Raw genomic sequence first — 23,901 nt, forward strand, 5'->3', positions numbered from 1 at the left:
CACTAGTGCACAATGTTTTTTAAAAAATAATTCTGTAAAAGTATTTTTAAAAATGACATCTCAAAAGTGCCTCAGTTTTTGATTTTGACAGTAATGTGTCCTTAATCATTTAGATTTGTCAGAGCCACCGTCAAGCTCTTGCTGCCAAGGGAAAGCCTGAAAACTTCCACTACACGTCTTTGAAACTGATGAAATACTGAACTGCCTTAAAGACCATCCAATACTTTTTTTTGCCTTTGTTTATCACTTTATGATAACATAGGAACCTTTCAGCAGCAGCTCCCCTTTCATACTGAAGCGAAGCAGCTATTACAAAATAAAGTGCTAACTTGACTTTTTGATTTCAGAGCAGAAGGGGAGGATTTTTAGAGTGATTAGTGACCAAACTCTTCCCTCCATGCAGGGGAGGAAGGGTAGAGGAATGTTCTGTATGTGCACCACAATTATCAAAAAATCTTGGAAATGGTGCTATGTCCAGACAAATAGACAGACAGAGAAATGTCATCAAGTTGAATGGGCTCTTGCTTTGTTCAGGCAATTAGTTTGTTTCTAGCATGGCTAAGTTTAGAAAATTTCTCCTGCCTATGGTTAGGGTTGGAGGTATTGGAGAGAGAGGTCAGGAAACTTTTCTTGATCTGGAAAGGGGCACCAGTGTAGTATATTTGGGAAATCTTGATTTAGATGAAGCACAGCTCCTGCTTCTCCATCCCAGTGCAGCAGCATTCCCTTCAGCATTCCCACTGACAGACCTCTGTTCCCCAGGGCAGGATTTTCAAAAGCACACAAAGGGTTAAATGACCACATGTCCCATTTACTTTCACAGGGCCGGCCTGTCTGCATGTAATTTTCCTAAGCACTTAAGAAAAATCCTACCCCAATATAGTCCTAGTAGCTCAATGCATTTCCCTCTGCCTTGCCTCATTTATTGCCCACTCACTGATCTCCCAACTGCCCCCTCTTCTGTTTTTCTATGCTATAAATACTGCTTCACTTTCTCCTGGGTGCTAGAAGTGGAGGACTGCAGGCTATTCACATGCTATCCCCCAGTTAAATCATTTGGGGGCAGCCATAATCACTGAAGCAGCGGGTTGGGGATGAGGGGGACTCACTCTTATTAGGAACCAGCATCTGCGAAAACACAGCCTAGGGTTGTAAACACACGGCTCCCTACTCAGTGAAGGGTGCGTGCCTCAACCTCTTGACAGCCAGCAGCTGGGAGCGGATGATAGGGGATGCATCACCAGGGGATTGCCCTGTTCTGTTCATTCCGCTGAAACATCTGGCCTGGCCACTGTCAGAAGTCAGGCTACGGGGCGTGAGGGACCATCGGCCAGACTGGGTCAGACCATTCTTATGGACAAGATCATGCCATGCTGAGGAGCTCTGGCCTGTCCTCTGGCCGCCCAGTGCTTGGGCTCCTGGCCTCCCCTCCCATTTTTCGCTATGGTTTGGGGCCTGTATGAGCATTAGCAAGTGCAAGGGGGGGCAGGGCTGAGCCGTGGTGGGAACGAGGGGCTCGGATGCCTGCGCCTGCCAGACGCTCCGGGCTGCGGTCGAAGCGGGGGCTGCCGAGGGCTGGGCTGCAACCGGCGGGGGGCAGACGGAGCCAGGCAGGGAGCGCTGCCCCCGCCACGGAGCCGAGTCTCCTCCCCCTCCCCGGGCCGGGTCGCTCAGAGTCCGCCGGGCCTTGGCGCTGCGTGTGAGCAGCTGATCGCTAGCTCCGCGGCGCGCCAGGGGCGATCGGCGCCCCCAGCTCCAGGTAGGTGGCGGGGCCGGAGCCGGGGCCAGGGCAAAGGCCGGCCACGGAGCAGGCGTTCAAGCGAACTCCTGGCGGCTGGTGAACTCAGGAGAGCAGGGACCTGACGGCCGCGGTGCCCCGGTGGGGAAAGGCGCTGGTCTAAAGGAGCCCGGCTCGCGCTGCGCTGCTGGCCGGGCCGGGCCGGGCCGGGGCTGTGGTCGCAGAGCAGAGCTGGGAGAAAACTCATAGCAGCACCATCCGCTGCCAGCAGGGCGGGGTTGCTTGTCGTTCACCCCAAGAGCGAACGACTCGGGGCTGCCGCAGGTCGCCCCCCCATCCCGTACCGCTGCAGGCGCCGGGTGAGTGCACCTTCCTCCCTCCTGCCAGCTGCGCCCCGCCCTGCAAGGGGGCCGCCAGGCGCACCTGAACAGGCCCGGGGCACTGATCAGCTCCTCCAGACAGACAGGTTGCAGGACAACAGCAAAGGGTGTTCCATCAACCCTCCAAATACTTCAGGCTGTTTAATAGCAAGGCCAATAACATGGGTGTCCTAAGAACGAGGGAGGAGTGTCAGTGGCAAAATGTTTCCCTTGGTTTTCAGGTCAGCATAAAATCCAGAGAGAAAGGGAGACAGACAGCTCCCTGTACTGTTGCCAGTCCCAAATTTAGGTTGTCTTCCTGTTGGCCAGTTCTGTTAAAATACCACTTTAAAACACAGCCTGGAGATATAAATACAGTATCTTTCATGCACTTTGTATCCCCACAGCAGTCCAGAGTGACTCTAAAAAGCAGAATGACCGAGGTGGGAATGGGTGTAAGTCTGACAGCCACCATTTTGGCCATCACTGGGGTCCTCCGGAGCTAAAAGCAGGCGTCTCCACAGCTTGTTTAACTCAAGATCCAAACTCTGTAGCTGCAGGCTGTAACAACCTCATGTCCTCTGTGGATTGGGTACAGAGGATACTTGCACTGACCAATAAGGCTACATATGCTAGCTTTGCAGAAGAGCTCCCTGTCAGTTTTTAAATCCAGGTTGGCTGTTTTTGTAAACGATTTGCTCTAGGAATTATTTTGGGGAACTTCTGTTGTATGGCACAGATAATTTATTATCACAATGGGCCCTTCTGGCCTTGGAATCTGAGCTGTGAGACCTGTTTGTGCCATAAGGACTAAATCCTCCTGTTCGCACTGAGCCTGAGTGGCCAGGTTTAGTGCAGGGGATTCCCCAGGGTGCTTGGGAGGATGCAGTTATCACCCCCCACCCCTGGCCCCGGACAGTGAAGCAGCAATAGAGTTGCTCTCTAATGGCTAGTGTGGCCCTTGGGAAGTTGCTCCCATATCCTAGTCCTGCAAGTGCTAATGGCTGATGGATCTGCACAGTGATAGATCTACTGGTCCCTTTCCTTCCTGTCCCACCTCTAACGCCCAAAACATGATGCATGGGGACAGTCAGGGAGCTTTCAGGTAGTGTGCAAACTCCATTCACATGTTCCCCACATTGCGTTCCTTTCCTCATGCTCCATTTTTTAGTCACACAGGAGCAGGACTTGCTTGAATGCAAGAATGGGATTTTGTTTAATGTGTTGTCATTTTGTCGTGGTCGTAACAATGAAAACCAGGAATCCAAGGCCCTGATTCACCAAAGCGTAAGCGTTACTCCATTTTCACATCAGCTTAGCACCAGCATTGTGGTGAATTGGACTTTAAAGCTAAAAGTGCCAGTATTTCATTAAAAGTCTGCATATACAGATATGTCTTGCACTGAGCTCTACCGATCACTAAACATGAGCTCTGGTGGAGCTCTGAAGGGAAGCATTCTACAGTGTAGGAGACCTTCAACTGAGCATTCCCTGCTGTTGGTCTCAGACAGTAAAGCTGTCTTTTCTATTATTTTCTGTGTAAGTTCTTATACCACCCTCCTCACTGTAGCACAGTATCTGAGTGCCTTCCAGTGAGTAGTGCATGAAGTAATGTGACTAATATTTGTCATGTCACGTTTGTTCACACCAGGAAATGGCCACAAGGTGGACCCACAGATCATAGCTGAAATTACTGGGCATGAGTTAGGTATAAGCCGTTCAGATCTTTAAATATAATAACTAGCACTCTGAACTGTAATAGATAGGTAGAGGAGTGCATTGGTGTTATATGGCCAGGGGGATCCTGGCAGCTCTTTGCATCAGCTGAAGCCTCTGAATCTTGTTTAAGGTTAAACCAAAGCACAATGCATTGCCAGCAGTCCTATGACAAAATGTAGAGTTCTAGACCCTCTTCGAAACACCATGGTTAGGAAACATTAGTGCCCCGATTGTAGCTAACAAATGCAGACCCAGCATGATCCACCCACTGTATTTTTTCGCATTCATAAAAGTTTTTATTTGCAAGATCCAATATGCCAGACAATTGTTCTCCAAAGTTTGCAAAGCAATGTTGCTTCGGGATATTATTAGAGCTTGATAAACCAACCAGTTCTGAAAAGCAACGTGTGAACTGTATCCTAAGGTTTTTATATGCATGGTATTCATTGTAAAATAAGATTTTTTTTTCCACCATAGAAACTAATAGAAGTAGTGGTATACCAGACTACTTAATGGCATTCACTCTCCATAAGTTAGCATTAATTTCAGAGGGCTGGATTTATCTCATGGGAATAATTTATTATTTATTAGTTAAATTGTAATGAACCAAATGGTGTAAATTCACATTAACATGAACGTCATCAAACAAAAATGTAGTTAAGATACGCCCTGTGCAACCCAGAGACACATCAATTAAGAAACAGCATTAAATGGATGCGGTCAGGTCAAATTTGGCCTGAACAGCCAGTAAACTTGTTCCTCCACTGCCTCACAGAGCAGCAGCAGCATTTCTAATAGGCCGGAGAACCCTTGAAGTGCTCCCTATCTAGCAACATGGAGTCTGTTTTCAGACTGTTGTGGGGATTGTAGTTTCTTTCTAACTGGTGGTGGCTGCTTCCTTTGATGTTAGTTGTGTGCTCTGGCCTGTATCCCCTGTGGGTCAGTGTTCCATGATGAAATCTTGGGTTGGGGGGCCAGGGGACTACTTGCTTGGAGTAGTGCCGCAGGGGAAGTAGGCTGAAGGAAGGCCTGGTGGGTAATAAGGGTGTAAAGAAGAAAGAGACAGTGAGGTGAAGGAGCAGGGACAGGAGATGTTTCAGATTCTAGTATTGCCGTGACAATATCTAACCCAGCTCCATGGTGAGTGGAACAAAGGAGGCGTGGGGATGAATATAATGTGGTCACAGTCACCCTCGGCCTGAACAAGATCCCACCAAAAATCTGTTTACCGTTTGGTTTTATTTTTAAAGGGGTAATACCCACTTAGCATTTGAGTGGTGAGGTCCACCTTCTCCAGCTGACTCAATCAGAAACACAGCTTGGGTTCATTTCAACAGCTGCTGAGATTTTGTCCTAAAGAAGCAACACAGACAGGGAGCTGCTGGTGAGGCAGTTTCTCCCAGGATCCCCATAGGCCCTGTCTGCCCCACATGGTATGGTGGTGGAGCTGACTTTCAGTTGCCATTGAGTAATAAAGGAGGAGTAGCTTCTTCAGTCGTTTGGGGAAAAACAAATGTATAGGGCGGTGTTTGACTATTCACACCTTTGTACTTGAATTACATATTTCCGTGATGTAAAGCCCAGTTCACCTTATATTTTCCTTTGTCACTTCAGAGAGAACTTGCCCAAGGCAGAATTGTGAGGTGGAGATTCCCCCCTTCTCCCCAAAGGCACCAAGGCCCCTGTGACCCCACTCCACAAAGAGAGACCCTCCTGAGAGGAGCCAAGTAGAGACAGCTGGAGGGAAACACAGAAGTAAGTGCAGCAGGGACTTCGGACTCTGATGATGTCATCAAACTCCTTTTTAACAAGTCTAATTTCTACCTAATTTGAGTTAGATGAAAAGTGTAACAAACCTGCTGGCTCATTACTGGGTACCTAGTGCTCACCCTGGCTGAGCTGGAGGGAAAGGATCTAGCCAGAAGAAGGCTCTGTCATCTCTTGGGTACAGGAAAAGGAAGTAACATGCTGAAGTTCGAAGGAACCAGGCATGTGAGCAGCAGCAGCAGCCTGCCTGCTGGCTGTGTGGAGGGAAGGCTGGGTGGCGAGCAGAATGAGAACTGGGACTGAAGGCTGCACAAGGGGCTCACAGAAGCCACTGCAGGAAACAGGGTCTCAGCCTAAAGGCAGGAGGTGTGATACGGCTACACGGATGGGTGGTCAGAGCATGGTGTGGAGGGATCTCCGTGAAACACAGTTATCCCTACACTGAACTGTCCCAGGCACAGAGCTAGGAACTGTGGGTTCAATTTTGTAGCTGTTAAAATTAGTGTACTCGTGGTATTTATTTGCCCCCAATATCCTGTTACACTTGGACTCCATGAGCGTTTATGAGGACCCACTGAGGACTACAGCCTGTTGAGCAAGGTGACCACTCTCATGTTCCCAGAATACTGCATGGGAAAGCGCCATTTTTAAGAGCCAGAGGGGGTGGAGTGGCATCCCCCATCCAATACTGGACAAAACCACATTTGGTTTTGTCTCAATGCTGGATAGGGGACAAATCTCTCTAAAAGAGGACTGTCCAGGTTCATATCGGACGAGTGACCTCCCTACTATAGAGCCTAGTGTGTGGATGCTTTTAGCATATGCCTCTGAGCTCGTGGTACACAGAACTCATTAGCAGACATGTAGAGGGCACTGTGTACTACAGCATTCACAGCGGTGCCCTGTTGTGGGTCAGTTACAGTTGTCTGAGACGTATGAACCTTTGTCCTTTCAACTTCACATCAGATTTCCAGATGGCTAATGAAGCGAGACCTTGCCCATGTGACATTGGAGACAAATTTGAGTATGGGGGCCTTGGGTATGAAGTGCAAGTTGAGCACATCAAGGCATATGTTTGCAAACCATCCACCAGCACGGAAAAAGCTGTGATTGTGATTCAAGACATATTTGGATGGCAACTCCCAAATACCAGATACATGGTCGATATGCTTGCAGCTAATGGATACATGTAAGCAATTATTTTTTATTGTTTTCTTCCTAAAGAGACCTTCTCAAGTTTACCAGGCCCAAATTATGACCTGGTCTGTGGTGTCTTCCTTATACCTTACACACCTTATAGTTTCAGTCTGAATGACTTATTTTAGAACAAAGAAGAAAAAGGAACAAAAAGTAGAATCTCCCTGAGAGACCTCTTCTAGGTCTCTTCTACATAGGCTGCAGCAATTCTCAGAACATAATGGCTGCCCAAGCAGAGTTCTGAGAAATGTCAAGGTGCAGTGCACTAATAGAAGCACCAACAAAGGCTGTTGTGTTTGAGTGTCCAGCAATGTGGGTGATTTAAAAAAATTAAACAGCTTTCTCTGAAATTTAATTAAAAAATGAAAACAAGATGTGCATATTCACATTGAATATTCACATTTTCACATTCACATTTTGCACAGTCTCTCTAAAACAAAACAGCTTTCGATCTAAACTATATGATGGTTTTTCTTTTAATTTTTACCAAAAAGATGTAATGGAATATATGCACACCTAGTGCATTGCATACAATCCTAGAAACAGCTTGTCCCACGCTTCTGAGGTCATAGGAATTAAATCCAACAGTGGGGCACCAATTTGTAGCAAATCGATGTACTGTAAACAGGTTGTTATTGTGTAATTTACAAACACACATGGGGAGCTGGGACTAGAACTCTGCTCCAGCAAAGCAGGCCTCTACCTAATTTTGTCACGTTCTGGCTTTGAGTGATGGCACTCTTCAGTGGCTGCAGCCCATTGAGGAAAATGGAATTAAAATTAATGGGACGTAAGGATAATGGTTAATCTCAAGCAGCTGAGATCTAGTTTTGGAACTAGTGCCTACCCTACTGGCTGGTGAGGGTTTATCTAGTAGTTGATTCTGTCTATCAGCAGGACAAGAATTCTCTGCTTGAACTGTGTGTATGCTCCATAGTTTGTTCACCTTGTGTCTGTAGCTTCCTATCTCTCCACCCTCTATTAACTTCTGACTGGGCGAAAGGCTGATGCTTTTCACTGCATCAGCAAGGGGGGAAACAGTGGAGAGCTGGCAGGCAGGTAGCTTTTGGCTCCCTCTCCTGTTGGTAACTGGCTGAGTTACAGAAATGTGGGCACTCAGTGCAGGGTGCTACTGGTTGGACTTGCACATCACCATCTAGTGGCAGGAGCACAGGAGTTTATTAATTACTCTCCCTACTCCCCAAGAGCATTGCTGGGATGGGGAGTCCTTGAAATTGAATTTCAGTGCCCTCATTAAGGACAATACCCTGTGTTATCTCAACAGGCTTACTTCTGTGCAGAGGAATCTGTTCACCATTCATAGTGCAGTCCTGGGGGATAACTTCATTCTCCAAATAATAGTCTGATTTAGGTTACATTGTAAATTACTTATAGCTCATGTTTAAGCCTCACGTTAAGCTTAATAATACAGGGCCATCTTGTGTCACCATTATTTAAACAGAACTTCCCATTAAATTAAATGGGGGCTTCTGTGTAGGCACTGGTGGGATGATATTGCCCACAAAAATCTGAAATTTGGACTATCAGGACTTCAGCACTTGAGTTTGGCCATTGACCATTTATTTAATTCAATCATTCCCTAGAGGATCAGTTAATTATTATTTTATTGTTTGTATTACTGTAGCGCCGTCAAACCCTGTTGGGTCCCACTATGCTAAGCATTGTAAAACACATAGTAAGAAACAGTATCTTGCCTGAAGAGTTTTTAGTCTAAATACTCAAGACATGCAAAGGATTGGAAAAGGTGTATTTCTATCCCCATTGTCATGGCAAATGAGTTTGCGATTTAATCATTAAAGGAATATTGTTAAGAAAATTATAGTTATTTGTAATAATTATTTGTACTTTTGAAGAATTATTAATATTTAACAAAGGACAAAACTGAGAAGAGTGAAAACACTACAGTATCATAGATTAATGGAAATATTCCTCTGTCTAAAAGACCACAAAACATCTTAGGATTTGATAAGTGAATATATCTTGATTTTTCATACAGAGCCATCTGCCCAGACTTTTTTGTGGGAAAAGAACCTTGGAAACCTTCTGATGACTGGTCCACCTTTGGTGAATGGCTGAAAACTCGAGATGCCAGAAAAATAGACAAGTAAGATGTTAAGAGGGATGGATATTCCACCCCTTCTTGTGAATCAACCATTCATAGAATCATAAACCATTAGAGTTGGAAGGGACCTCAGGAGGTCATCCAGTCCAACCCCCTGCTCAAAGCAGGAATAACCTCAGCTAAATCATCCCAGCCAGGGCTTTGTCAAGCCGCAGCTTAAAACCTTTAAAGATGGAGATTCCACCACCTCCCTAGGTAACCCATTCCAGTGCTTCACCATCCTCCTAGTGAAAAACTCTTTCCTACTATCCAACCTAGACCTCCCCCACTGCAACTTGAGACCACTGCTCCTTGTTCTGTCATCTACTACTATTGAGAATAGCTTAGCTCCATCTTCCCTGGAACCCTCTTTCAGGTAGTTAAAGGCCGCTATCAAATCCCCCCTCATTCTTCTCTTTTGCAGACTAAACAAGCCTAGTTCCCTCAACCTCTCATAAGTCTTGTGCTCCAGTCCCCTAATCATTTTTGTTGTCCTCCGCTGGACTCTCTCCAACTTGTCCACATCCTTTTTGTAGTGGGGGGCCCAAAACCGGACACAATACTCCAAATGCGGCCTCACCAGTGCTGAATAGAGGGGAATAATCACTTCCCTTGATCAGCTGGCAATGCTCCTACTAATGCAGCCCAATATTCTGTTAACCTTCTTGGCAACCAGGGCACACTGCTGACTCATATCCAACTTCTTATCCACTGTAACCCCCAGGTCCTTTTCTGCAGAACTGCTGCCTAGCCCGTCGGTCCCCAGTCTGTAGCTGTGCATGGGATTCTTCTGTCCTAAGTGCAGGACTCTGCACTTGTCCTTGTTGAACCTCATCAGATTTCTTTTGGCCCAATCCTCCAATTTGACTAGGTCACTCTGTATCCTATCCCTACCTTCCAGGGTATCTACTACTCCCCCTAACTTAGTGTCATTTGCAAACTTGCTGAGGGTGCAATCTACCCCATCTTCCAGGTCACTAATGAAGATGTTGAACAGAACCAACCCCTGGAGCACTCCGCTTGTTACTGGCTGCCAGCTAGACATCGAGCCATTGGTCACTGCCCATTGAGCCCAATGATCTAGCCAACTCTCTGTCTATTTTATAGTCCATTCTTGCAACCCATACTTCTGTAACTTGCTGATAAGAATACTGTGGGAGACTGTATCAAAAGCTTGCTAAAGTCAAGGTATATCACGTCCACCGCTTTCCCCACATCTACAGAGCCAGTCATCTCTTCATAGAAGGCAATCAGGTTGGTCCGGCATGACTTGCCCTTGGTGAATCCATGTTGACTGTTCATGATCACCTTCCTCTCTTCCAAGTGCCTTAAAATGGATTCTTTGAGGACCTGCTCCATGATTTTTCCAGGGATTGAGGTGAGGCTGACTGGTCTGTAGTTCCCTGGATCCTCTTTCCTCCCTTTCTTGAAGATGGGCACTATATTTGCCTTTTTCCAATCATCAGGGACCTCCCCCAGTTGCCACGAGCTTTCAAAGATAATAGCCAATGGCTCTGAAATCACATCAGCCTACTCCCTCAGCACCCTCAGATGCATTGCATCTGGCCCTATGGACTTGTGTATGTCTAATCTTTCTAAATAGTCCTTAACCTGTTCTTTCAGCACTGAGGGATGTTCTCCTCCTCCCCATTCTGTGCTGCCCACTGCAGTAGTCTGGGAGCTGACTTTGTCTGTGAAGACAGAGGCAAAAAAGGCATTGAGTACCTCAGCTTTCTCCACATCCTCTGTCACCATTCTTTTCTTTGATCTGAGTTTGGAGTGTACCTAGCGTACCAACCTGATTAAATGATCGACCTTTAGAGGTGGAGGGAACCAGGCTACCTGAAGGTTGAGGTTGCTCTTTCAACAGACAACTCCATTGATGGCTGGTAGGACTTTATTATCATCTGTTTCCCTTTGATGTTGATTCAGTAGCTGCTAAACATTCTGTCCACCAGCTTCTTCCTTACAGGTCACCAGAGCTTATAAATTACCTGTGAGAAATGAAGTGAGGGAGGAGACAGCCACAGTGTTAGTGGCACGAGGCTCATCCTGACTTTGACCAGTTGAAGCATATCGATATTTTAAGATTGTATGCTGAGGTTGTATGGGAAGAAAAGAAAGATTTCCTTGGTTCCACCATGGTTTCTAAAAAGTTACCCTGTGTGAGGCTGTCTCAAGTGGTTGACATCTGGCTGAATCCTCACTGCCTAAGCGAGTTAGTACGTAAAGCTAGATTACAATCCTTTTTCACTTTGAATAATTTTCATATTACTTTGCAGACAAAATTGCTTGGATTTGGACTCAGCTGTTTATTGACAGGAAGAAAGAACAATAACTTGAGGGGGCAGACATTAAACCTTTTCTGCTTCAGTTTCAGTTAGTATTGCTCACTGAGGTAATGGAGATGCTAGGGTGCTTCATGCTACAGCCTGTGAGTCAGACCCTTTTCCTCCCTGGGTAAGGATAATAGGAAAATACTGGTCCACTGTCAGTTAAGATTTTCGGTGTGTTCCTGTGGTAGGTGGGGTGAGGGACAGATAGCTCTTAAAGATGCTATTGTGAGGCCACTGCTCAAGAAACTACTCTTGATAACAACTTTTCCCAACTTATTGAGCTGTGTCCGTCTTCCTGCTTTTGAGGAAAAATAATTGAGTAGGTTGTGGTGGGCAGCTCTGGCAGTTTCTTGGTTCCTCAGTTGGTCTTGACTGTTGTCAGTCTGACAAGAGACCTGGATAAAGGGCAGAAACTGGACTGGTTGCATTAGTTGATAATCTCTTCCTCGCAATGGACAAAGATGGTGTCTGTGCCAATTTCTTTAACTCTGTCAGTAGCCTTTGAAACAGTTGATGATGAGATGCTGTTCTTGCATGGCACTGTGCTTAGCTGTCTGAGAGAACTCAAAAGACAGTTTTGGGGAATTTTTCCTTTGCCCCAAAGGCTCTTTCCTACAGAATACCACGGGGTCTGCATTGTCATTTCTCTTGCATAGTGTGTACATGAGGCCTCTGGGAGTAGATACAGAGTCTGATTTATTCAGTGTTACTGATACTCAGATCTCTATCTCAATCACTTGATTGGAGCAATAGAGCAAATTACTCAGTGACTAGAAAGGATCTTGAATGGCAGCTAGCTGGCTGCAGTAAATCCAGACAAGATGGGAGAATGTTGGTGGGCTAGTGGAAGCAGCCAGAAGAGTTGGCGGGACTTGTATCTGCACCTCTCATTGTGGGAGCATGATTATCAATTATAAAACTGGTGCATATTGGCAATGTTATATTCTGAGCTGCTCCTGGATGCCCAGGTAGCGGCAGTAGCCAAGAGCACTTTATTCCATCTGCACCTGACAAGACAAGTGTGACTGCTCCTAAGGGACATTCCTACAAATATCAATGCCTTTATCTCCTCAGGATTAGATTGCTATAATGTGCTCTACATAAGGCTACACCGTGGGACATTCAGAAGCTGCAACTGGTGTAGAATGCTGCAGTCATTAAGTTGTATATTGGGAACAGTTACATCCGTGCACGGTGATCTGCATTGACTTCTAATAAGCTTCCAAGGGAAATTCAAGGTGTTAGTTTCAGCATGTCAACCTTAAAAGGGTTTTGGTCCTGGTTGCCTACAAGACTGTTTCTTCTCCCCTCGCCTATGGCATACTTCTACAACTGTGGTCAGCAGAGGTGCTCCAGTTGGTGTCTCCTGAGTATAAATGAAAAGGAACCGTAGACAGGATGCTTTCCATGAAGATCCTTGGTCTCAGAATTCACTTCCTCCTTGTTTCCTGAGAGCCCAGATTCGTTACCCTTCTGGGCACATTGCAGCACACACCTCTTTCTTGGTATTTTGAGAAGATGTGGGGTGGGGGTTGTCAGGGCTTTGTTATGCAGTGCAGAGATTATTCCGCATATTCCTGGCTCATTGCTCTCATTACCCACTTGCAGCAGACCTCGTCAGCACAAGACAATGGCTCAGGGGAGGATGTGTTAGGCTTTGTCTGGCATTTCCTCCCTGTGTTCCAAGTGTTGGTCCCAACTGGAGAGACAAAGTTCTTTGGCCCTTTGTTGGAGGTTTTAGTGCTGCGGACGATGGTGGGCTGGTGGTAGTGTCTCGTATTTGTCTCATACATATTCCACATGCCCAGATGCAGGGGAGTAGGGATGGTGTCTGAAGTAAAGAATTGTTGCGGTAGGGTGAGGGCTCAGATGTTAAATCTCTCCCCCCAATATCTTCTCCCTTTATTACCTCTGTAGCAGTCATGTCTTCCTCTGTACTAACTGGCGTTCGTAGAGTACATGGGGTTTTGGAAATCCAGCTGTTACAGCAATATGAAGACCTTTTCCAGATTTGTTACACTTCCCTTCCTGCGGTACAGCTGACATTTTGTATAAGAGCTAAATTATAGTTATTGTCAATTTAATAATTGTTTAGTTAATGGCATTCCCTGGAGACTGCTCTACCACTTTTTTTTAATACTAATACACAAGATAAGAATTCAGCCATCTTCACAGATCAGTTTTAATGAGGTCTGTAGTATAATAAATTATGCTGTTTCCACACCTTTATATTTCCTTCCCTTGTGTGCTATTCATGTCTTCCTTTCATTTGTCCTTTTTTGGATGAACTAATTCCATTAAATACTCATCTCTTTTTGGAAACCGAGTTATGGATGCCAATCCACATTTTAGATTATCAGACCCTAAACTTGGGCTGGAATATCTATTTTTTAAAAAATATATATAAATTAAAAACACATGGTAGTAGGAGAGGGTGGGGACAACTTTATGTACTTTTCAGATTTTCAGAGAGTGTTTCTACTATGGATTCCTTAATTCACTTTTGTTTATATGTTGTAGGGAAGCTGATGTTGTCTTGAAGTATCTAAAGGAGCAATGCAGTGCAAAGAAGATTGGTGCTGTTGGGTTTTGCTGGGGTGGAATTGTCATACACCACCTGATGATGAAATATCCTGAGTTAAAGACAGGTGTGTCAGTTTATGGTAAGTGCAGAATGCAGGGGAATGTAATCAGACTCACTTGCATATGTGTAGTAGTTCCCACTGAGGTGGCCAAGATGTTATCCGGGGCTATTTTAACACAAAGCTCTTGATACCCTTACTCTGTGCGAGGTGGTGTCAGGAAATAAATCAGTGGAAACCTGGCTGTCTGGCCGATGGATGACTGGCACAAATGGTACAACACAAGAATGCTCTTACTTAAAACTGTACTTTACTTAGTCTCAAGCATTTACACACGTCTGCAACAGGTTAGAGAAATACCCCCAATCCTCAATAATTACCGACATTTGGGTGTGGCTCTTGAGAGGTACAGAAGCAACTTTCCAAATCAGCTGCCGGTAGAGACTTCAAATTGTGTCCAAAAAGATCCTGAAGAGTCCAAACCTCTCCCCCATTATTTATCCTTGTCAGTAAACAATGACACATCAATCAGAAAATTTCCAAAGCTAGACAAGAGGAGTCCGCCGATTACTAATTTGCCAGATGTGTTCATGTAGAGTCCGTATGCCATGAGGCCCTAACAAATACTTCCCAGAGGGTAAATATAGATAAGCTTCTTTTTTTTTTCTCCTGAAACACTGACCCAGCATGTTCACCAGATATCTTATTGCGGTGGGTGGGTATGCAGGGTCAGATACAAATTGAGCAAAAGGCCCCGTCCCCTCCTGGCTTAGTCATGCTGAGTCTGCATAGGCCTGCAAAAAGGCCTACCGATTTTGGCTGCTGTTAGCAACAAGTCTGATAATCAATATTACACTATTGGTAGTGGTCTCTGGCCCTTTTACTGGTCCATTAAAATCTCCCCATACAAAGAGTGCTTTGTTTCTTGGGTTGCAAAGAAGTTGTAGATCCATATCTGAAAGGAAATGTCACAGTAGCCATGTTCATCCTTGTCTTTTCCATCTCAGATTTGGATTATTGTAATATGCTGGTTTTGGGTCTAGTCTTAAAGACCCACTTGGGTACTCCAACTACTGCACAATGCAACTTCCTTGGTCTGGTCACATTGAGCATATTATATGGGTGCTCCATAGACTGAACTACACCCAGAAACCAATGGAAGCCATTGCAAAGTGTTGCTTTTGGTGTGGAAAGCTTTGGACGGTTCGGGTCTTGGCTATCTTTATACCACGTTTCTCCTTTTGCTGTATCCCAAAAGCTGAGATCAGCTGAGTTAGCCTTTCTAACAGTCCCATATTGTAATTCTTGAGCTGTTTACTCTAGAATTTGTCCCCCCCACTGGTCCAAAAGAGCCCAAGTTTATTGACATACAGGTTATCTTGTAAATCTTATTAATTCAGATATTCAGTCTTTTGCTTGAGGCATTAGTTCAAAGATGGTTTAGTCTCTTGAGTGTCTCAAAGGGGTTTTTAGCTATGTTCTAAGTTGTGTGGTTTTAAAGCTGTTGTACACCTAGTATTTGGTGCAGAAACATTTGAATAATGAAACACAAATGAATATTGGTGAAGCAAAGAGAAGTTTTGTGTTTGAATATACATTTCACCTTGGAAGATGTATCACTACATTTTAAACACTTTTTTTGAACTGTTTCCTAGGAATAATCAGGGACTCTGATGACAGATACAATTTACTAAATCCCACATTTTTCATTTTTGGTGAAAAAGATGACGTCATTCCTCTTGACCAAGTAAGTTGCTTTTTAAATAAAACCTCTGTTGGTAAGTATTATTTTCTTTTTTGGACATTAACCCCCTCTCGTCAGCACTAGGAGCTGAAACACAGAACAGCCTGGTGGTAGTGCATGAGAACCAGAGAGTAAAAGAAGAAAATGGAAATTGACTAGCTTTGTTTTCATTGTCTAAGCTGAGCGAACGACCAAAAAAACCAAAACAGAAAATGGAATTTAAAAAGTTCTGCCTTCTCCCCCCCCCCCCCGCCAGAATTGGTATTAGTAACACAGGGAACAGCTTTATCCCAAATCTCACCCCTTCCTTGAGATGTTCTAGCTATTTTGATCCTTTGAATCACTCTGGCTGTCACTCTGCTGTAATCAGGAGTGGAGCATTCTCTGTGCAGACTCCCTGCTACAGAACTCATTTCCCACCTTGTTTCACCAGAGCCTGGACTTAGGTAACCCCCAGGACACTGCAAGACTCAGCTGCTTTCCCTATAGATGGAGGTCTTGAATAAGGACTGAGATAGGGACAACTGGATAAAGGATGTTTGATGACAATGGTTAAGGTGCCTGTTTTTTGTAGATGTATTTGATATTTTTGACAAGAATGTGTTTGTCCATGCAACAGAACTAGGGCATGGGATAAATACATCAGAGAACTCTAAATGCCATACAAAAGCTACATTGAAAGAACATTGAAGTTGCAAAGTGAAACACTCAAAAATAATCAGGAAATACTGACGCCAAGGTTGCTCATGCAACATAAATACTGCCCCCTTCCGCATATGCCCGGTGTCGCAGTGTTGAATTATATGATCATATGCTAACTCCTCCTTTATTCGGTTGTAGGATGGATGATGCTTGGGGAATGAAGCAGCTATTAAAAATTATATTTTATGGTCGTTGTTCAACCATGCCATTCGTTTGTGCATTACTTTGCATTTATTAACCACTATTCATACACTGCACAACGTTCTGTGGACCCCTGCCTCATTCACTACACATGGCTTGAGTAGTGACTGATGCAGTACTCTTCCCCAGCCTTATTCACCATCAGATCCATGTGCTGAAAGAGACTGGGGCCTTGTGGAAAAATCGTATGTGATCATCTAACTAAAAACTGTCTTATGATGCATATGCACAAGGGGCAGAATTATAGTTGCCTGGGCAACCTTAAATCTGGCATTTCATACCACTAAGTGCTTCACTTTCCAACTTTAGTTATTTGAATGTAGGGGTTTTTGTATGGAAAAAAAAAAGGCTTTTTTAAAAAGAAAAATAGAATTACCTCTCGTGCAACTATTTTCTAGACCGCTGTAGACTGTCCAACGCTTTATGGGTGCTTAATAAGGCAATGAGCCCTTGCCTCATTCCATACATTATCTTCATGTATCGTGTGGAAGGAGGCATAACTTCTTCAGAGCCCTGCATCCTTCCATACACGTCTGCACATTATAAAGGGAATTCTGCTCATTCTGCTTCCCCAGGCATGTGCAACTTCAGCAGAACATTGAAGGATCATCTAAGCCGTGGGAATTTCCATTCAGCTTATGCATATGCTCAGGCAGAGTCCCAGTCGAGTGCTGTCAGTTTTAATTTACCCTATAGCACATCAGTGTGCACACACAAAATACATTTTCTAAAGCCTTCACTCAGCCAAATGAAAACTGATTTTCATAGAACTAAGTTTCTGTTATCATTCATTCACAAGCTGTCAGATGTGCAAAACTGCAGCCCAAAGTTACAAACTTCTGTAGAGAATTCTTTATAATAAGTGTGACCCGTCTGTGCTTCGGGTAGCCACCTGAAAATGCCAAGATTAGGGCAGGCTGTAAAAGGAGAGCAGATTCTCCCAACACTGGTGGGTGACACTGAAGTCAGACCTCCCAACCAGCCACAAACAGTGCTTCTGATTCCCCACACTGGTTATCAAGAAGCTAAAACAAAAATATACACAGTCCCCTTTACTGCATTTCTGTCTTTGGCTCCCAATCAGACACTAAGTCCAGTAAAGAGACCAGTTATTTAAAACTCTATGCTCTTTACCAAAAAGGTTCTCCTGACCCCAAAGGGTCAGCCACAGTACCAGATTAATATAAGTTTGGATCTTACCCAAGATACCACGCTGCCAGCCAATCCTTTAGTAACTAAAACTAAAGGTTTATTATAAAAAGAAACAAGCTATAAGAGAAATGTTAAATGATCAGAGCAACCACATACATACAAATGATTGGAAAGTCAATTTACATCAGGTTTCCAGTAGAAATGTGGAGTTTGCTGGCTTGTATACTCCCTCTGGTGTATATCCATACCTGGGTGGGTCTCAGTCCTTTGATTCACAGCTCAGTTGTAGATGAGCCGATCCAGAGGTAGGTGAAAGCTAAAGACTGAAGACAAAGTGGATGTGGTGCAGCTGCCTTTTATGTCCCTTAGCCTTTGCCATGCTGCTTTTGGAAATTTACAGGAATAAGATGGAGTCCAGAGTCACATGAGTAAGTCCTCGTGACTGATCAGATATATCCCTGGCTTCTTCCCATGGGCCCATTATGTCTGGGAGTTTCCTTAATGGGCCATTAAGCAGGCGCCTGTACTGCAGCCATCCTGTCTGTAGTGTCGCCCAGAAACACAGCACAATTTGAAATACAGATACAGACATATCCATAACTTCCATTACACACACAACACATGAACATAAACAGTATCATCTTTCTTAGCACATTATAGCCTTTCTATCCGTACCTAACATGGCATAGCTCCTATGAATTATTATGATTTTGACATATTGATGTTAAATAATATAATAAATGGCCCCCCCCAATCCAGCCAGCATCACAATAAGAATCTAAGAACGGCCAAACTGGGTCAGGTCAATGGTCCATCTAGCCCAGTATTCTGTCTTCTGGCAGCAGCTGATCCAGGTGCTTCAGAGGAAATGAACAGAACAGGTAATCATCCAGTGATCCATCCCCTGTTGTCCACTCCCAGCTTCTGGTAATCAGAGTTCTAGGGACACACAGAGCATGGGGTTACACTCCTGAGCATCTTGGCTAATAGCCATTGATGGACCTATCCTCCATGAACTTATCTAGTTCTTTTTTGACCCTTTTTTACAATTTTGACCTTCCCAACGTCTCCAGGAATGAGTTCCACAGGTTGACTGTGTACTTCCTTTTGTTGTATTAAAATTGCTGCCTATTAATTTAATTGGATGACCCTGGTTCTTGTGTAATGTGAAGGAGTAAATAACATCTCCGTATTCGCTTTCTCCATACCATTCATGATTTTATATCTTATCATATCCTTCCTTAGTCATCTCTTTTTTCCAAGCTGAAAAGTCCCAGTCTTTTAATTTTTCCTTATACAGAAGCTGTTCCATACCCTTAATTATTTTTGTTGCCTTTCTCTGTACCTTTTCCAATTCTATATATCTTTTTTGAGATGGGGTGACAGGAACTGCATGGAATATTCAAGGTGTGGGACATACCATTGATTTATATAGTGGCATTATGATATTTTCTGTCATATTACCTGTCCCTTTCTTAATAGTTCTTAACATTGTTATCTTTTTTGACTGCTGCTGCACATTGAGTGGATGATTTTCAGAGAACTATCCACAATTACTCCATTATCTCTTTCTTGAGTGGTAACAGTTAATTTAGACCCCATCATTTTATATGTATAGTTGGGATTATGTTTTTCAGTGTGCATTACTTTGCATTTATCAACATTGAATTTCATCTGCTGTTTTTTTGCCCAATCCCCCTGTTTTGTGAGATCCCTTTGTAACTCTTCACAGTCAACTTTGGATTTGACTACCTTGAGTAATTTTGTATTGTTTTCAAATTTTGCCATATCACTGTTTACCCCCTTTTCCAGATCATTGATGAATATGTTTTGTTCAACATCTTTATTAATGATCTGGAGGATGGGGTAGATTGCACCCTCAGCAAGTTTGCGGACGACACTAAGCTGGGGGGAGTGGTAGATACCCTGGAGGGTAGGGATAGGATACAGAGTGACCTAAACAAACTGGAGGATTGGGCCAAAAGAAATCTAATGAGGTTCAACAAAGAAAAGTGCAGAGTCCTCCACTTAGGAAGGAAGAATCCCATGCACAGCTATAGACTGGGGACCGACGAGCTGGGCAGCAGCTCTGCAGAAAAGGACCTGGGGGTAACAGTGGATAAAAAGCTGGATATGAGTCAGCAGTGTGCCCTGGTTGTCAAGAAGGCTAATGGCATATTGGGCTGCATTAGGAGGGGCATTGCCAGCAGGTCACGGGAAGTGATTATTCCCCTCTATTCGGCATTGGTGAGGCCACATTTAGAATATTGTGTCCAGTTTTGGGCCCCCCACTACAAAAAGGATGTGGACAAGTTGGAGAGAGTGCAGCGGAGGGCAACCAAAATGATTAGGGGGCTGGAGCACAGGACTTATGAGGAGAGGCTAAGGAAACTGGGCTTGTTTAGTCTGCAAAAGAGAAGAGTGAGGGGGGATTTGATAGCGGCCTTTAACTACCTGAAAGGGGGTTCCAGGGAGGAGGGGGCTAGGCTGTTCTCGGTGGTGGCAGATGACAGAACAAGGAGCAACGGTCTCAAGTTGCAGGGCGGGAGGTCTAGGTTGGACATTAGGAAAAAGTTTTTTACGAGGAGGGTGGTGAAGCACTGGAATGGGTTACCTAGGGAGGTGGTGAAATCTCCATCCTTAGAGGTTTTTAAGCTGAGGCTTGACAAAGCCCTGGTTGGGATGATATAGTTGAGGTTAGTCCTGCTTTGAGCAGGGGGTTGGACTAGATGACCTCCTGAGGTCCCTTCCAACTCTAATATTCTATGATTCTATGTTGAACAGCACTGGTCCCAGTTCAGACGCTGGGGGACACCACTATTTACCTCTCTCCATTCTGAAAACTGATCATTTATTCCTACCCTTGGTTTCCTGTCTTTTAACCAGTTACTGATCCATGAAAGGATCTTCCCTTTTATCCCATGACAGTTTACTTTGCTTAAGAGACTTTGTGAGGGACCTTGTCAAGGGCTTTCTGAAATACTGTATCAGCTGGATCACCCTTATCCACATGTTTGTCGACCCCCTCAAAGAATTCTAGTAGATTGGTGAGGAATGATTTTCCTTTACAAAAGCCATGTTGACTCTTCCCCAACAAATGGTGTTCTTCTGTGTATTTGATAATTCTGTTCTTTACTATGGTTTTACCAATTTTGCCTAGTACTGAAGTTAGGCTTACCAGCCCGTAATTGCCAGGAACAACTCTGAGCCTTTTAAAAAAAATTGGTGTCACATGAGTAGGGCCCTCCCAGATTCACAGCTGTGAAAAATGCGTCGCAGATTGTGAAATCTGGTTTCCCATGTGAAATTTGGTCTTTTGTGTACTTTTATCCCATCCTTTAGAGCTGGGTGGCTGGAGAGCGGCAGCTGTTGGACGGGCGCCCAGCTTTGAAGGCAGCACCACTGCCAGCAGCAGCGCAGACGTATGGGTGGCAATACTGCTGCCATCATACTATGCCACCCTGATTTCTGCACTGCTACTGCCTTCAGAGCTGGCCACCCATCCACCAGTTGCTGCTATCTGGCTACCCAGTTATGAAGGCAGCACAAAAGTAAGGGTAGTGGTACCACAACTCCCCTACAAGACCTCCAGTTTGAGAAACGCTGAATCTTAGGGCTTTACATGCTTACAGTTTGCCATTTTTACATACATATTCATGGTTTGTTACAACACCGTGACATGTCAGATTTAAATATTTGAAACCATGAAATTCAAGATTTTTAAAATGCTATGGCTGTGAAATTTGTGAAAATGGACCCTGAATTTGGTAGGGCCCTACCCATGCGCGGTCCTCCAGTCATCTGGTTCAGAAGCTGATTTAAGTGATAGGTTCCTGTAAAGTTTCTCAAATCTCCTCTGGGGTGCCTGCTGTGGTGGCAGTGGAGAATTGGTGCTCGCGTCGAGTCAGTCATCCCAGTTCATGGCTGAGCCACTGGGCATGTAGTAGCTCTGGCCTCCTGAACTGGGGCTGGGCCAGTAAGAAGTCTGTAGCTTGGGGATCCTGCCTGAGAATAAGGCAATAAATAGCTGAGGGCTCAGGCCTTCTAGGCATTGATTGAGCAATAAACAGTCAATAGTTCAGGCCCCTTCGGTGTGGGTTGAGCAACAAGCAGTCAATAGTGCAGGTTCTGATTTTCTTAACAATATTCCTTTAATGATTAAATCGCATAAACTCATTTGCCGTGACAATGGGGATAAAAATACTCCCTTTTCCCCATCCTTTGTCTGTCTTGAGTATTTAGACTGAAAACTCTCTATGGAAGATAGTGTTTCTTACAGTGTATTTACAATGCTTAGCATAGTGGGCCCAATCAGATATGGCCTGTATCATTTATGGAAGGATGTTCTGGGTTACAGGTCACCTTACTGGAGCAGAAGCTGAAACAACACTGTAAAGTTGATTACAGAGTTAAAACTTACCCTGGACAAACCCATGGTTTTGTACATCGCAAGAGAGAAGATATTAATCCTCAAGATAAACCTTACATTGAGGAAGCAAGAAAGGACATGATCAGCTGGCTAAATAAATATATTTAACAGCCTGACCTGTAAAACCAAATCACTTAATATACTGTGATAATCACTTGATTAAATTATATTTGAAGGGGGAAAGCATTTGATATAATTATTTCAGGGATAAATAAATATTTGATTAAATATATTTTAGAAAAAACACAAAGGCCATAATAATAGAAGTTTGACAAAGAACATTGCAGACTTTTTTAAACTAAAATGAATTATACTTTTCATTTGTAGTTTTTACACGATTTCAAGTTGAATTCTTTTAAATGATTCTCAGATTTAATTTAGCTTAATATTATTATAATATGCTGGGAAAAGTTCTCCAAGTTCCTTGAGGTTTATCCTGTTCACACTTGTAGTTAGTTACAATTATTTGTGCATTGTGACTCCAAGTCAGCAAAGTATTTAAGCATATGCTTAAATTACCAATACTTAATTTAAGCACATGCTTAGACTATACTGAATCCAAACCTGAGAGACTGGACTTCTATTACCTGTACTCTCATGGCCAATTTGGATTTCACAGATGTCATCAGAGGAGTAAACTTGCCTCAAAATTTGGGGATTGGACAGGGCAACAACAAGGGAACTGCTTTCTCAGATGACCCTGGTCTTACTTTTCTTCATGAGGCTCCTGGCTGCCTCTTGGCCTGCATTTACCCTAGGTTAGGAATTTACATTGATGATGTAATGCAAATCTGGGGACTTCTTACTGTGCGGTTGCATTCTATGATTGCTATTAAACAATAAACGTTTATTATCTTATTTACCTTATTGTAATTTGATGCACCGTTTTTCATTTCTGGCTTGTGATATCATGATGAGAAAAAAATAACAAAGTAAAATAAAAAGATTTCTTCCTAATGGCAGCCTCTGCGTATAAACATACAGCATCAAATAATTCTATGTTAATACTTTTGTATCATTTCAGAATAATAAAGAAAATTAATTAACTGTATTTTTGTTTGCTCTAGTTTTTCTTTCCTTTTTTCCTTCCTGCTTTCCATTATTTTCCTTCTTAAAACTCAATCCTGCAAAGAGAACTACATATGCATGGACCTTACATCTGTAATGTCAAGAGGAATCTGAGCCTGGGTAAGGTTCTACATGGGTGGACCCCCTTGCTGGATCAATGCTTTATAGTGTGTATTTTTCTTCTTTATTCCTATTAAAGTAGCACTGAGGGGACAACTGAGAATAGTGCCCTGTTGTGATATTTACAGTTTGTATATAGACAGATAATCCCTGCCTCAAAGGGTATCTCTACACTGCAGCTGGGAGTGTGCCTCCCAGTGCAGGTAGATAGACATGTACTAGCTACTCAAGCTAAAGCACTAAAAATAACAGGGTGCATGTTATGGCACATGTGGCAGCACGAGCTAGCCACCAGAACTTGGACCCAGGGGGTTGGGCCTCTGCCTGTGCCGCAATGTCCACCGCATGCTGGCTCAAGCAGAGCTTGGATGTTTCTGTCTCCCCAGGCTGGGAAGCATGCTCCCGGCTGCAGTGGAGAAGTGGCCAAAGAGTTTACAGTCTAAATAGACAAGACAGACAAAGGACAGGGGAAAGGGATGCAAGTATCTCTCTTTCAGGGCCTATTTTCTTTCACCCTGATTGGAAAAATAGGGGGGGAACTTGAAAGGAGACCAAGTCAGAGGTTGCATGAGGTAAGGGCCTTGGAAACAAGAAGGAGCTTGAGTGTGATGTGCAACCACCATTGAAAGAAGCCAGTGTCCTTGGTCAGAGAACCTACCTCCTCA

At 44.0% G+C, this 23,901-nt stretch overlaps 1 protein-coding gene across 2 annotated transcripts; it reads left to right on the forward strand.

Annotated features, from left to right (window-relative positions):
- The first annotated feature begins 1,302 nt into the window (after nucleotides 1-1,302).
- LOC137140807 (carboxymethylenebutenolidase homolog) lies at nucleotides 1,303-23,097 on the forward strand. Of its 2 annotated transcripts, none has more exons than XM_067529448.1 (7): nucleotides 1,303-1,759; nucleotides 5,431-5,571; nucleotides 6,550-6,772; nucleotides 8,798-8,905; nucleotides 13,759-13,901; nucleotides 15,476-15,567; nucleotides 21,977-23,097. In XM_067529448.1, the coding sequence occupies exons 3-7, from the start codon at nucleotides 6,558-6,560 to the stop codon at nucleotides 22,154-22,156; spliced, it is 738 nt and encodes a 245-aa protein (XP_067385549.1). In that variant the 5' UTR covers nucleotides 1,303-1,759; nucleotides 5,431-5,571; nucleotides 6,550-6,557; the 3' UTR covers nucleotides 22,157-23,097. The 2 variants fall into 2 exon arrangements, with proteins under 2 accessions (XP_067385549.1, XP_067385558.1); XM_067529457.1 differs by lacking the exon at nucleotides 1,303-1,759 and adding an exon at nucleotides 1,944-2,097.
- The last annotated feature ends 804 nt before the right edge of the window (nucleotides 23,098-23,901 follow it).

Source organism: Emydura macquarii, unplaced genomic scaffold, assembly GCF_026122565.2.
Source record: "Emydura macquarii macquarii isolate MOO-44397 ecotype Brisbane River unplaced genomic scaffold, CSIRO-AGI_Emac_v2 contig_320, whole genome shotgun sequence".
In the NCBI taxonomy this organism is placed as follows: Eukaryota; Metazoa; Chordata; order Testudines; family Chelidae; genus Emydura; species Emydura macquarii.

Coding starts and splice junctions, on each gene's coding strand:
- LOC137140807 (XM_067529448.1), top strand. CDS start 6,558: ATGGCTAATGAAGCGAGACCTTGCCCATGTGACATTGGAGACAAATTT. Junction 13,902..15,475: donor GACAGGTGTGTCAGTTTATG/GTAAGTGCAGAA, acceptor ACTGTTTCCTAG/GAATAATCAGGGACTCTGAT. Junction 15,568..21,976: donor ACGTCATTCCTCTTGACCAA/GTAAGTTGCTTT, acceptor TCTGGGTTACAG/GTCACCTTACTGGAGCAGAA.